This window comes from Poecilia reticulata, linkage group LG4 (assembly GCF_000633615.1).
Source record: "Poecilia reticulata strain Guanapo linkage group LG4, Guppy_female_1.0+MT, whole genome shotgun sequence".
In the NCBI taxonomy this organism is placed as follows: domain Eukaryota; kingdom Metazoa; phylum Chordata; class Actinopteri; order Cyprinodontiformes; family Poeciliidae; genus Poecilia; species Poecilia reticulata.
This window is the reverse complement of record NC_024334.1, coordinates 28,451,210-28,466,775: the sequence shown is the minus strand read 5'-3', so window position 1 is coordinate 28,466,775 and position 15,566 is coordinate 28,451,210. Positions and strand designations below refer to the sequence as shown.

Sequence of the window (15,566 nt, the reverse complement as noted above, 5' to 3'; positions counted from 1 at the left end):
TGATGTGAACTTCCAATTTATTCTCTTCCAGTACTCACATTGCAGTTGAAAACAGCTGTCAACCTATTCTAATGCTGAAAATTGAGCATTTTCAAAAATGTTTTATTAATTTGTTTGTTTTTTTTTTTGAAATTTCAAATTGTTACATAAAATCTGGAATGTTTTATCAACACAGAATAATTTTTTAAAGATATCAATCAGTTAATTCAAGTCATCTGAAAAAATTCTGACTTCTCAAAATTACACTTCTAGATATCTCTGTCAGTTTTGCCTAGTTATTATTTGCTTTCAAGACATCTGCAATTTAATTTGCGCTAGTCAAATCTATAAGTTTTCCAATCCAAAAGTACATTTAAAATATCTTGAATTATTGCGTCATTCAAGTCATAATTCATAATTAGGATTATGACTTTTCAGAACAAAAAGTGAGATATTTTACTTTTTAACTAGTCATCATTTATGTGTTAAATGAAATGTATATGCTTCAGATAGTAATTTGTAGATATCTTGAATTAAAGCTTCCATAAAACTTAATGGTTGTATGACGTGCGTCATACTAGTTAGAAGGTAATTAGCGATATCTTATATAGGTATTTTTATAGTCAAAATATGCTTAGATATTTCTTAGATTATTATGTGTAATCATCATATAGCGGTGTCAGAAATCGGGAAATGAAGTGTGGTGAAGTTGATTTTATGATAAAAACGTCCTGCCATACATGGAGACGAGTTTCGTAGCGGCTGCGGCTGGTTACGTCATACAGCTGCGACACTGTGCGATTCCAACATGGCTTCTAGACTAGAGATCAATTTTATTAGATTATTGTCTCGCTGTGAAAATATGGCGTCGGAAAAACGAGGAGAGGCTGAATGGAGACTGGAGAAGGTAAACCAGAGCTGAGCTCAAAGAGTTTAATCTGAGCTGCAGATTTACTGTTGTTGTTGTTGTTGTTGTTGTTAGCTCAACAGCTGCTAGCTGCTTTGTTAGCCACGTCGTCAGAAAGCAGGAACTGTGGTATACGCTTTCTATCTCATTTTTACGTTTTTAATCTTGCTTTTACGTTCTGCCTATTGAACCTTAGTTATCGTATTTTGGTATATAAGTTTACCATTCCATTATGTTCCCATGGAAACAGCAGGAAATAACAGTAATAAGTCCGACAAGATTCTTATAATAACCATACACTATAGGTTTCTGAAAACATGTTTATTGTTTTTTTGTTTGTTTGTTTGTTTGTTTTTCTGTAGTATGTTGCAGCCCTGGTGGACATGTTGGTGGCTCTGAGGAAAAGCCCAAGGTTACACCCCCCCCCTTGATATTAATTTTTTACCTCGATTATTTAATTTTTTTTCTACTGTTTACTAAATTGTGGACATTTAATCAGCACACGGTCTGCTAAATGACAAATATACTGAGAAGGTTGTCTTTGTTGGAACTTGAACATTTGTACGGAAGTCGCTCCGCTCACAGCTGATGTTGTAAAAACGTTCTGATGCCTCTGTGTTTGTGTCTTTTCTCAGCAAACCGACACAAGAGATCCTGACTGAATACACAAGAAAAGTCGATTTTCTAAAAGGACTTTTAGAGGCAGAGAAACTGGTGAGATTTGAGATCATTCAGCTTATTTATATAAACTGCGGTTCACAACAATTCAACTCGTAATCCTTCACAGACATCACCAACAGAGAAGGCCTTAGCCAATCAGTTCCTCGCTCCAGGTCGTACGCCGACAATAGCCAATGAGAGGATGCCAGCCACTAAAACCGTTCACATTCAGTCGAAGGCCCGATGTACAGGGGAGATGAGAGACGAACTGCTCGGCACGGTGAGATGAGACGCGTGTTGTTTAACTATCAGGCAAATTAGACTGGATAGTAAGCATATATATTTCATAATATATTTTTTCTTTAAAGTAATTATTTTTTCTTTAAAAGTGTGTACCTCTTGATTTTACTTTAATGGAAAAATGAACTGGGGCTGCACAGTGGCGCAGTTGGTAGAGCTGTTGCCTTGCAGCAAGAAGGTTCTGGGTTCAATTCCCGGCCTGGGGTCTTTCTGCATGGAGTTTGCATGTTCTCCCTGTGCATGCGTGGGTTTTCTCCGGGTACTCCGGTTTCCTCCCACAGTCCAAAAACATGACTGTCTGGTTAATTGGCCTCTCTAAATTGTCCCTAGGTGTGAGTGTTTGTGTGCATGGTTGTTTGTCCTGTGTGTCTCTGTGTTGCCCTGCGACAGACTGGCGACCTGTCCAGGGTGACCCCGCCTCTCGCCCGGAACGTTAGCTGGAGATGGGCACCAGCAACCCTCCCAACCCCACTGAGGGACAAGGGTGAAAGAAAATGGATGGATGGGAAAATGAACTTAAAAATGCTTTGACATGTTTGACTCATGTTTTTTTATGTTGTTACTCTGCAGCGGACGTCTGGCAAAGGTAAGAAACCTTTTAAATTCTAAGACCTCTAGTTTTCAGCATCTTTGCTTCAAGCACTTTCTAACAATCTAACGTTTTCACCCACAGCAGATGGAGATTTGCGAAATAGAAGGTGAACTCAAACACCACTGCTTCACCAAACAAACGCTCCTACAGTTTTCTGTTTTTTTTTCCTTCCTCTGACTCGACTCAACGCTTTAAAAAAAATCTTGCAGAGTTCTTCCTCTGGATGAGCGGCAGTCTGCAGCCGAGCTGGACGCAGTCCTGCAGCGCCACCACAACCTGCAGGAGAAGCTGGCGGAGGACATGCTTAACTTGGCCAGAAATCTCAAAAACAACACTCTGGCTGCTCAAAACATCATCAAGCAGGACAATCAGGTAGCTGCACAGGCACAAAGAGCGCTGCTTTCCTGAAACATATCGGGATCAATCATCGTCTAACCATTTTTGCAAAGAATGACACATGTATCTACAATGCCTCTAAAATGGATCCACGTCTTGTTTTTGACAAATCTTTCACACAAAAAAAAATCTGTTTACTAACAAAGTGAAAATACATTTTTACAAACCGGTCAGTTGATTTGTTGTATAAAGTTAATGGGTTTTATAAATATTTGCCTCCTCTCTTCAGGGAGGAGGATTGAAGAGAGAGGTCACCAATCCACCTGGAACCACCCAGAAGCAGTTAGAAGCTTCACTATAATAAGAGTTCAAGCTTATGTTTCTATCCGTTTTATTTTTATTAAAACTCTCAGAGAAAAGCTACTTCCCAGCTTGGCTTGACTCCAAATATTGTGTTCTTTGATTAACTGACTCGGCCAGAATTTTTTATTTATTTATTTATTTATTTTTTAGCTAATTTTGGTCACAAGTAGGCAGAACACATTTACAACCAGGGCTGCAAGTAATGATTATTTTAGTGATCGATTAATCTGTTGATTTATTCTGGTGATTAATCAGATTTTTTTTTAAATGGGACGTTCTATAGATTTAAAAAAAAAATTATTTAACCACTTAAAACCAAAAGATGCAAATAATTCAATTCATTTTTTAAAAAAAATAAGAAAATAAACATGTTATTGCCTAAAATGCAACAACACATCATACTGTAGTAAATCTACTGGCTGTGAACATCTTTTATTTATTTTTTTCAGCAAATGGCTTTAGTTTGAGTAATCGATTGATTTATCTGGATGTTGACGTCAGACTCTTTCTTCTCTGCTCTCCAGACTCTGAGTCAGTCCATGCGTCAAGCCGACCTGAACTTTGAGAAGCTGAAGACGGAGTCGGAGCGCTTGGAGCAGCACACCAAGAAGTCCGTCAACTGGCTGCTGTGGCTGATGCTCATCCTGGTCTCCTTCACCTTCATCAGCATGATCCTCTTCATCAGGATCTTCCCCAGGCTCAGATGATGAAGGGCCGGGCCCAACCCTGTACTCTCGGTATCCTCTGTGGGCTTCCTGTGTCTGTGACGCAGAGGACTGAACCAAGCCGGTTCGACACACAGACATTTCTGAGCGCTTGAAGGTGGAGGAGCAGCCGTCGGCTCTCAGCTGAGCCGGATCAAGTCGGTTGAAGCTGCTGGGACTCAAATGTTGCCTCGTTTAGTTCAAGAGGTTCTTATTTATAGATATTTCAACTCTTGTTTAGTGTTTACTGCCTTCTAAACTCTTAATAACTGGTGGATAACGAGCTAATCAGACGTAATAATGGAATGAACTAAAAGCTTCTTTAAAGGACGTCAGCTTCCAGTCACAAGTGTTGGACTCGGATCTGATAACTGACTGGACGATCCATTTATAAAGGACACTAATTGTTAAAGATGTCAGAATATCCTCTATTCTTTTTGCTGAATTGATTTACCTCCGTCGTCAATCCAGAGCGTCGCTCGTGTTTTCTGTTTGAGTCTGGTTCAGTGATGACTTTTGAGGCTGCAGCTGTTGATGAAGTAAGTTTTTTTTTTTTGTTAGTAAAGATTTGCTGCGTCCACACACATCTGTGACGAATCCCTTCTTTCGTTTGATGATTCGTTTCCCTATGCAGGTCAGTCAAAACATCAGCTAAAAGTTGAAATGTAGGAAGCTTTGTACTCTCAGCAAATCACCGCAGGAATCTCACACTGGACCTGAAGCAACTTAAACTTTATTCTACCCAGCTCCTCTTTCTGACAACAAACCAGTCCAAGCTCAAGAAACTTGCTTGTGCAGACTTTTCCCTTTCATCCAACTTTCCATTGCAAAGCACAATGTGTAGCTCCAGCTTCTTTTGATGTTTTCTTAAGCAAGGTGTGACTTTCTGCTGGACGACAATGAAGTCAGAAATCTTCCCCATAACTGTAAACACAATGGCTTGACCGCAGCAGAACATTTCTGTTCTCTTTYCTTGCAAAATAAATTACAACTTTTTTTTTATTAGCTATGAACTATACTCATCTAAAGTTAAATGCTGGAAATGCATCACCCTGTGGGCAGTTAATTTACATATCAGAATTGAGATGCTTGAAATAAATTAAAGTGTTGGCGATGGATTTCTAATTTATACTTTTCTCTTTGATCCTGGAGCTCCTGATGCAGTAACTAAATGTGGCCACTGGGTGTCAGTCTCGACGTTTTGAGTTTCAGCGTTCCTCAGCCTCAGTGACCTCAGTGACACCGGTGGCCTGATCAGCCCATGACTTCTAAATTAACTCCGATACTCATTTAGAAGTGCTCTGCGGATTCAGGTACGGCTAAATAAAGAAAGTTGGCTGCAGAAAAAAAAAAAAAAACTTCTCAAAGATAACCCAGCTGTGTTCAAGCGTTTGTTAAACTTAACAGACGTCTTTCTTTTTTTTCCCTCTCGTTTTAATCAAACGACACAATCGGAGAATAAGGATTTGTTTTCTTTGCAAAAAACAAGAAGTTGCTACCATTACTACCCAGCCTGGCTGCTATCCCGAGTCCTGCGCTGCTGACCAGCTTGTTGGGGCTTGCAGCCCGGCCTCGTCGCTGCTCGTTGACTGGATCAGCCTGCTGTGTATTTTAGGAGCCCTGGGGGTATTTTGCCTGCTGGAAGCCAAAGTATGCAGGCAACCACGAGACCAAATGAGGCCGTGTCAAAGCAGAGGATCATCATCATCATCATCCCTTGGTTTAATCCCAGCTGTTTGTACCTCCTTAATGCTCCGACTCTGTGATCTGCTCTCTGAGGCTGCAGCACCAACATGACTTCATTCCTGGTGTGGTTTCTAAGGTCCATTATGGTTTTATTATCCCATTAAGCTGAAGGGGACTTTTAGTTTCCAAAGTAGCCTCTAGAGTCTGAGATGTAGCGATAAACATGAGTTCTTTGTAGTCAGAAAATGCCACTGTGAGGCTCATTAGGGTTTCTTACACAAGAAACCTGAATAAGTTCCTTCCTGCTGTCCTAAGCGTTGTCTCGGCTCACCTGCATGAGATTCGTGTGCTGTAAATTTTAAAGACTGCTTCTAAAAAAGAACCCACGACAGCATGGGACGACGCTACAAACAGAGGTGTAAAATAAAAACAAAACAAAACCATAAAACGTGCGCTTTAGTTTATGGCTTAATGTGCCACCGAAGAGGAAAAAAAAGAAAACATTGTTTCTGACTCAATGTTTACATGGAAAACGTCCAACTAAAAATCTGAATTGTGTAATAGTAGTGAAGTATTTCTGTTTCTGTTCTCATCCCTGCATTGTTGTGTTATCTAAAGTTTCTGGCTGGCTGTTTTGTTTTTTCTGAGTACGCTGAAACTCTTTCTTGAAGTTCAGGAAATGAAGGCTGCACCGGAACATGTCTTACTTTGTTACGTTAAAGTTGTGACTTCCTGGTGTTTATACCGACACAAAGTCAACTTTAATTTACCAGGATCTGTTTGCTGCAATAATCTCACCAGCAGGCTGTTGATATGAATGTGAACATTTCTTCTTCACAAACAACTATGATGTGTTGTTTTAAATGTCAGACCAATACAACGTATCACAAAAAGAACTTTTTGGTTTCCTACATTTTCCACATGTAAAAATCTGAAAAGTGTGGCTTGCAATTGTTTTCAACACCAGCGTAGCGTATCTTTGCCCAGTCTTCTTCGCTCATGCTCATGATTGGACGGAAAACGTTGGTGAGCGTTAGTCTTCGGGTTTAGCCGTGGACTCTCATTTGGATTTAGATTGGGACTTTGACTGGACCATCACAACGCATTGTTATACGTTGATTTAAATCACTCCACTGTATCTTCCACTACATGTTTCCTTTCTAATTAAAGGAGAACCTCTGCCTGAGTCTCCAGGTTTGAATTGTTTTTCTTTAGCTTTCTGAAGAAGAGCATCCCCACAGCATCATGCTGCCACACGTGGTGAATTTAGGATGATTTTCTTCACCGACAGTGAACTAGATATTTAATATTTTTCGTATTTTCAAGACAATACCTCATTATTCTTTAGTAATGACATGTCTTCACCAGTAGTAGAGTGAATAAATGTGTTCTAAGCTTTATCACGACTGACAGAGTCCAGACTGTATTCCGGTCTCTTTCTGAAGAAATAAAATCGGTAAGTTTGGGGTAAAAAGTTGCCTATCTGCTCATTTCTTGTTACCACAGACAAGTCAAATGATCCCCATTAGTTATTGTTTCTGCTGATGCTTGGGCTTGTGTGTTTAATGCTGTTTTTCATTAGTTTGATCCGTCCAAAAGGCAAAAATGCTCCGGAACAAAAGCTCAGGCATGAGCGAGCATCTGTCTGCTCTCAACACATTACTGTGGCGCTTAAGCATCTCGACGCTCCACCTTTTTAATTTGAAATTTGGCAGCAGCAGCAGCGGCGCTGGCACTGAGGATTTGGGTTGCCCACAGAGATGAAAGAGATTTTGTTTTCATTCTGATTTTTTTCCCCATGTACTTTCGTCAGAGAGCATCAGAGGTGAAGGGCTCTTTCTCTTTTTAAGTCTCCGTCTTTCTGCCGTCAACAGGAATGAGTTTCAGTGAAGGAGAGCGCGTTCACTTTCTAAGCTCATAATTCCGTTGCAAATTGTGTCAATGTCATTGTCTCTTCGGCTTCCCCAAACACATCAATTCCACCTTTATTTCATCCTGCTCCACTTTGATTGTCCTGACATCGATTTTTAGTTTTATAGGTATTAATTTTGCAAACATAACAAAACAAATCACCCCAAAAAGTTGGACCTTCTCAGGTTTTTTAAAATGATAATGATTGTGATCGGCGTGGCACGGTTGCCGATTTCAATCTCCTGAGTCTGCAACAGGTGTGTGTCAGTTTGACGTTGCGTTTCCTCAGCAGCCTCGCTGTGTTTCTGAGCATCTCTCTGTCCGTGTTGTGGCCATGATGGGAGCTCCTCTAAAAGGCTTATAAAGACACACATATGCATCTGTGATGTGGGATTAATAAGGAGGCCAATCACCATGATCAGTAAAGTAAAGCTTCAGCTACTGACTGGCCCTCCGTCCATCTCACAGATTCATGTCAGCATGTGGCTTAATGTGCTGAACCTTTCAGGCTTTTTATCAGGCAAGCGCAGGTTTGCCAAACCCCCCTGCTGGTTTCTGTTCGGTCTTTTGATGTACCGAGCTCAGGTAGTGAAGTCGCCGCTGGGAGGCTTTATTATTATTATTTTCTTTTTTTTTGTGGTTCTTTGCTGTTTCACCTTTCAGTACTTCAGAATCTCCCAGCAGGCAAGACTGACGGCTGCAGCTGAATTACTGGAAGCTTTGAGGCTTGATGCTGAGAAGAGATGCTGGTCGAACATGAGACGGCAGATTTAAGGATCAGAGTTAGGAAATATGCCTGTTTTCCTGCTTGTGGTGTAGCTATCGTCTTCGTGGAAACGGCCTGCTTGGTTTTGCTCTACTGAAGCAGATTAATCAGTACAATTAATTGATTCCTGTTTAGAAAAAACATTTATTTGGACTCCTGAACATAAATTATTAGTTTTTCTAGTTATTCTGATGTTTGGATGTGACATTTTATAATTTTATAATAGTAATTAAAATAGTTGTTCGTTTTATATTAACTTCTGGATAAATTGTTGCCACTTATTTCTTAGATTTGTTTTATATTGTTTATTTCCTTTTAACTCTTCTTCCAGTTTCTTTTTAAAGTCTGTTTGGCTGTGAACACAACAGTTTGACCTCAGTCACATGAAATAAGTCTAGATTTTGCTATAATTGTTTTGTTTTGTTTTTTGTCTTGGGAACTAAAGAGTGTTCTTCTCTTTAGTTCTCAGGCTGGAAAATAGGAAAAACACAAATGTTGATCTTCTCCATTAAAAAGAAAAGCTGCAGGTGATGTGGATGTGGTGCATTTTTTTTCCAGCTCAGTCTAAATACTGAAAACAAAATGTTATCTAATTCATCTTGGACCGAGGAGCACCTCAGTTTGCTTCACAGCTAGCCTCATCACAACAGCAGATCCAGGACAAGTCCTGCTAACAACAGGATAACAGGCCAGGGCTGCATTCCAGCCTTCAGGGACTTCTCTCTCTAGTTTCTCTCTACGCCGTTTAGAAAATTACATCAACAAATTCTCAACTTGGAGACAAATTCAGTCACAATCAGGCCAACGTGGAGTTAAAAAAAAAAAAAAAAGGCGTGAGTTATGATTTGTGAGAACAATTTTGAGACCAAACGGTTGCTTGAGCAACATTCAGCACATTGTTTTGAACACAGAGATGGTATTTCAAGGCCAGCCAGATGGTCAGTGACAGTCTGCACATACAAGAAGTGCAACATTTTAACAAAAATCTGAAGCTTTTAAAAACATGTTGCTTTCTGAGTGCAGCCTTCAGGACAGAAAACAAACTATGACTTCTGTTTTCAACCCAAATACAATTTATTTAATTGTTTTGTCCTATAAAAACATGTCATGCTTCTTTTTTTTTTTTTTTTTTTTGCGTGCTGGTCTCTTTTTTTGAATTTGTTTTTGGTTTTTTTATTGCACTTTGATCCATAAATTTGATTGTGTTGCTTTTGCTCGTTACATTGATTTCCTTCCTGATGTTGAGTGCCTTAAAATCTTCAATTTTACATCCAACACTAACAACTTTTCAGTGTTGCGCACAGCAGATTGACTCAAAGCTCGACATAAACAAATTCATTGTTATTGTAATTTATCCTGAAGAGTAGAAGGACACTCATCCAGGTTACTGTCGCAATAAACGTGACAGCAAACTGGAAGTGATAGTCTGTGTTGAGAAGATGCAGTGTTTGTGAAAATGAATGAATTTCCAATGAAATCTGGAAAATAGACGTTCACTTTTGTTACTATTGCATTGGGAAATTGTCATGGCACCATGAAAGCTTGCAATCTGCAAAGGAGACCATCCTGTGGTAAACTCGGTTGGTACACATGTAATACTGTATGTATAAAACTGCAGCTGCTGGATCTCGTAGGTGTGAATCTGGTGTCTTCTTCTTCTTCTCTCTTCAGTTTTAGCTGTTCGCCTCAGCATGAGCTCTTCTCTCCATCTCCTGTTTGTCTCCATTAATCAATGCGGCACATTAGGAGCGGGATTGTTTTAGCTGAACTGAGATGCCTTGTCCTTTTAATGTGCAGTGTGTGTGTGTGTGTGTGTGTTTTTCTTCTCCTTTTTTTCGGCAAATCAGCTGAGACAGCGACCGCTGACTGACTGGCTCCCAAGGTTAGCTGGAAGTCTGACTTGGGGTTGAAAGTATGTCTGAATGCGTGTTTCACATGCCTGAGACAGCAAATAAGGCCTGACGTCGCACCTGTGATAGAGAATGGAAAAACACCTGCAGGGCTATTGATAATAGTTGAGAGTCAAGCAGAGCAAACTGAACTTATCAGCAGGACATCTTAAAACACAGGAAATCCATGCAACAGAGGAGAGGAGCAGATGTAAGAAGAGAAAGGGTGTAAAAGTGGACTAAAAAATATTGATCTCCTTTAGATTGATTCTGCTTTTGCTTTTTTCACATTTAAATCACTCAGATTATTAAATAAATGTCAATATTAGACACACAAAAAGCATACAATTTTGTTTTTTTAACAGAAAAAAACTCTACCTAAAACAACCTGGGCTTATACAAAAATACAAGTCGGCCTTGATGCAATCCGCTGCGTTTCCTTAGATWTAAAGGTTTTAATTTAATAGGAATAATAAACTGATCACTGTTTGATAACGAGGATTAATTGGAATGCACGTGTGACGAACTGACATTACTTTTTTTTTGTAAATAAAAGCTCTCTAGAGAACAAAATCCCGATCGCCGGATTGTGACTTTAACTTCAAAAATATTTGAGTTTTGCAGCGCGGATGAGGCGATGTCATCCAAGCGCACAGACAAAATGCAGGTTTTGAAGAGACCTAATTAACCTCAAGAATTCATTTAGATTGAGATGACGTGTTTCAAATGTTTGAACTGATTTTATTTAAAATCTGAAACATCTGAGAGTGACGTTGGAGCACAAAGAGAAGGGATTAATAAAGAGGCCAATATTTCTCAACACTACTGCAGGTAACGCTTTTAGCTTCAGCTTCTTGTGAAACGTTGTTATATCAGGGACAGATCTTGGAAATACTTCAGGTGAAATATTTGTCCAAACTGTGTGACCCTTTACGGGCTCAGTCACATAACTTTCGATTATCATTTGTGTGACTGGAGGTGTGGAAACTTGAACCATGCCTCCTTCTCTGGCGTTGACATCTGCGCATCAGACAAGTGAAAACAAGCGTTGCATCAACTTGTAAAAGCCACCAGGAATGTGTTTGGAAAAAAGTCCTACATTTCAGGAATAGCTGACATCCCAAAATGCCTTTAAAGCAAACAACCAACCACTGCTGTTTAAAATTAAACTCACCAAACAAGTCGGTGTTTAAAGATGCGCAGCGACATGTCACTCCGATAACAGTCGCCACCTGTCTAATCTTTACCAGCATTCTAGTGAGGCTGGTTATTTTTGCACACTGAGTATTTATTCTCTAATTTTGTCTATTTTTCTCCTCCAGTGTTTTTAAACTGGGGCTTATTTAAAGAGAGCACACACACTGTGCCCTCAAATTTGGCCACTGTCAGGCGTGCAATCGCGACACACTCACACACACTCACACACACGCACGCACACACGCACGCACACACGCAGAAGCACACATTCTGGTACTGCGTCAAGTTTAAACCCCATCACACAGTTTGCGAACCTCTTGCTGAACTTCTACACCCATCCGACTTCCCCTGATCCCCCGACTTCCTCATCCGTCTCCATGTGAGAACGTAAACAAACACTGTTTTTATTATTGTCATTGTGGGAAGTTCTGTGACACAACGCAGCCTCCTCCTCCCCCCTTCCCCCCCCTCTCACTCCCCTCACCACCAAGTTCCCCTTCCCATTCTCAGCTTCCAGGGAGCGGGCCTCCCGGAGGTCAGAGGGCAGCGCTGTGGTCAGTCAGGTCTGACCTGCAGGATGTTGAAGTGCTTTGCCCCGGGGTCTGCAGCTAGAAATAGTATGTGAGCAGAGCGGACGCTTGCAGCATTGCTCCTGCAACTCGGTAACGGAAAAGAACAGGCCGCAAGTAAACGCAGGGACACACACACCTCTGACCGAAATGCCAAAAAAAGCGACAAACGGCTCGTACTTTGCCCCCGTTCCACTGCGCCGATAACAAGAGCAAAAGGTACACTGTGGAGGAAACTAATCAAGTGCTTTGGCAGTTTGTCTGGCCGCCTTGTTACTTGTAATTTTGTTCGAGGAGGAGGAAATAGCTGTACCGACCTGAGGCCAAGTTACCGTCAAGAGTAGCAGTTATTCCTCCGCTCCCCTGTAATTGATGCTGCCACGAAAATCGCAATCCGCCTTTGATCCTCTGGGAAGAAACAGTTCTCACCTTGGATGTGGCGTTTGCAGAGTCCAGGATGGGTGGTGTGCAGCTGGGTCTGGTTCCTCTGTAAACACCAATACAATGCCGCTGCATTTATCCCATAACCCTGCCTCGCTCTCAGGAAGTCATTAAGTGTTTTCCCCTTTCTCCTATTTGGCTCCAGTCGATCCGTGTGTGGTGACGAGGGGGTTTGCCTTGCGAATGCGCCTGAAAGAAAAGCAACACTTTGTTTGCTATAAACCATGAGAGGGATACAACTCTGCTGTAAATATTGCATATTAAACACATGTATTGGTGCCAACTACCAAAAAAAAAAAAAAAAAAACCCGCAAATCTTATTGCATATTTTTGGAGTAGTTTCTAGTGTAAATATATTAGTACACTTGAAATAATACAAAACTAACTTTTAGATAACTTTTTAGCAAGCAACGATGAGCTTGTTTTAAGTCAATAACTTCTTAAATTGATGAAAAATTACTAGTTCCACTGGTAGATTTCAGCTGTACTAATACTTTTTCATCAATATTAAAGAATTACTGACTTAAAATAATCTCCTATTTCTTCTAAGTTATTTTTTTTAAATCTTATTTCAAGTGTACTAAGACATTTGCACTAGAAACTAAACCAAAATGCCTTGGTAAGAGTTTGTGTTTTTTAGCGTTTTTGTCCTGCTGAACTCAATAATCAGCATCACAACACTTCTGCTGCTGTTCAAAACTAAAACATCATTTCCAAACACTGAATTTACCTTCTTTTCAGTTTGGCTTTATTTTTCTCCCTGTSTTTTCAAATCTGTAATCAATGGGTGACTAATAATTGCTTGACCTTTGACCTGCTAAATCATGCTTCTACAGAAAATGTAACAAAACCTCCACTTTGTGCYCCCTCTGAGCGAGGTGTTCAAACCCCACCAACATGCATATGGGAGGGTTTAGTGGGCAATAAATGGGCTGAATAATGGGCTCCACATGTGAGTGTCTAATGTCCACAGTGGGTTTGCTGCATTAACTTTACTCTGATACCTTATGTTCTTCCTGAGCTCCCCTGGGGAGTCACAGCAGGTCCACCTCTTCTGTTCCCAAATGTCTTGTTCCTGCTTTTTCCCCATGAGAATTCCCAGGTCGATTCACTTCATCAGGTAGCTTTTCCCGCTCTCTAAGGTGGGTCAAAGCCTGCCRCCTCAAGCTCCTGCACCTCCTTTTTCCAAGGTGTAAAGGATGGCAGGCTATTCCTAAATTTCAGAAGGAAACTTTTACTAGTAGCTTTCCAGAGACATTCACAAAAACTAAAACTCTGTGGGGAAAAATAACTTCAAAGCAATAAAACTGAACTGATAGAATATACCTGGTGACCCCACTGCTCTTCATGTTTGTGTAAGATACTATCTACTGGCTGTTGCTCCACAAAGTCACCTTTCAGATCTCTTCCTCCAATGGGAGACAGTGAAGCACTGCAGCATTTCATCTCAACATACCATGTGCCATTACGGGGTCCAGCTCAAAGTTAAAAGTTTCAGTGTATTACCGTCCTTTTAGTCACGTGTATGTAGAATTGTGCATGCATGACTGGACATTTACAATTGCACATGGGAACAGAAGCAACAAAACAACAGCGTTCGTCCAATCTGGACTTGAGAGGAAACAGAAGAGCCATCTTCTGATWTCGTCCAGTCCTCTTCGTCTTCCTGAAGTCCTTTCCACAACCCGAGACCTGTGACTTTGACCTTGTACTTAAGGAGCGTCTCCTCCTGGATGTATTGCTTTCTGTTGTCGCTCTTACAATATGTGGATAAAGCTGTCAGCGACACATCCTCTTAGGAAGCATATTCAGGTGGAGTGGCCTTCCTTCCCCGCTTCTTATCTGGGATAAAACAGGTCATGGTACCCTGCGCTCTGACTTCTGGGACCTCGAGGAGCACGTCAGTGTGAGAAAAGGGAATATTTGATTTCACACGTGAAGTGAAAATGAGGAGGACAAAAGTACAGAAGGTTGTGTGGAAGGTCATGCTTGAGACAGAAGAGGGAGGAGAGGACGCGTGCATAACCACGTAAACGGAGGCAAGTTGTGTGTTCGACGTCACAAAAAACACATGATGAAGGAAAGAGCATGAGTGAAGGCAGACTTCTATATTTCTGGATATTACATAAGAGATAAAACTGTCCCAAACAGGATGTGAAGCCTTTGCTTTAGAAAACAAAATGGCTACCACGTCCTGAACATCTTGTCTTCACGGAGTGTGAAGAATCAACTTCCTCAGACTGACATACAGAAAAACAATTGAAGAGTAGATTGTCGTATGCACTAACAAAGATCTAGTTCAACGCCAACGCAGTTATGTTTCTCACAAAGAAAAGTTTGATGACATGAGACGACAGATGGAGGAAGAAAACCTACTAGACTCTATAAAAGACCAGAGACACAGTGGTGGAAGTTCGTCCTGCAGCTGGACAACAACCCTAAACATGAAATCAGGTCTACAAAGGATTGGATTGAAGAATATATATTAAATGTGACCAAGTCAAAGTCCAGACCAAAATCCAATTAACAGCCTAGGGCAAGATCTTCATCCAATCAGATTGAATTATTTTGAGAAGACTGAGCAGACGGAGCTTTATTTTTTTTTATTTTAATTTTTTTTACAAAAGAATGTGCAAAATTTTTTTTTTCTTGATGCACTTTTTTTTTTTCTCAATTTTTTATTGTTTTTTAGTCTTTTAGTTGAAATATGGGTCTCCACGTTACTGGCTAAGTGGATTGACTCACTAAAGTTTTCAAGTTTAATTTTATTTATTTATGTTTTTGAAAATTAAATATCAGTTTCCTTCTCCTTTCCAAATATGCACAACATTGTGTTGATTTATCACAAAAAACCCCAATGAAATACATTGAAATTTCTGGTTTTAKCACAGAAAACAGTGAAAAAAAATCAAAGGCACTTACAAGGCACTCTGTTTTGAACTTTGAACCTAAAAAAAAGAAAACTGAAAAAACTTTTTCATACTCAAAGACCAACAAAGGGACAAAGGACAAATATTAATGGGTGCACACAGTRTCATACACATGATGACATGCTGGTTGAGTGGTTTGGCGTTAGATGTGGAGTGAGAAAGGAGAGACGCTTTTGCTTTTCCCGAACCATAAACAGGAGGGTCTGAAGTCCAAAAGCAGAGAGCACAAAGGAGCAAATCAACAACACAGGGAATGAGCTGAAGAGGATAATCCCAGCATGTTTTGTATCTCTAAACCCGTGACCCTCTCCTTGGTGGACCCAGCCAATCACACGC

The 15,566-nt window shown here is 40.4% G+C and overlaps 1 protein-coding gene across 1 annotated transcript; it reads left to right on the top strand.

Moving 5' to 3' along the window:
* Nucleotides 1-719: 719 nt before the first annotated feature.
* On the top strand, nt 720-4,425 carry use1 (unconventional SNARE in the ER 1 homolog (S. cerevisiae)). The gene is given in 9 exon segments (XM_008407951.2): nt 720-773; nt 776-886; nt 1,249-1,298; nt 1,522-1,600; nt 1,674-1,826; nt 2,417-2,432; nt 2,520-2,544; nt 2,648-2,810; nt 3,662-4,425. Coding segments are annotated over 9 exon segments (834 nt in total). The 3' UTR covers nt 3,845-4,425.
* Nucleotides 4,426-15,566: the final 11,141 nt, after the last annotated feature.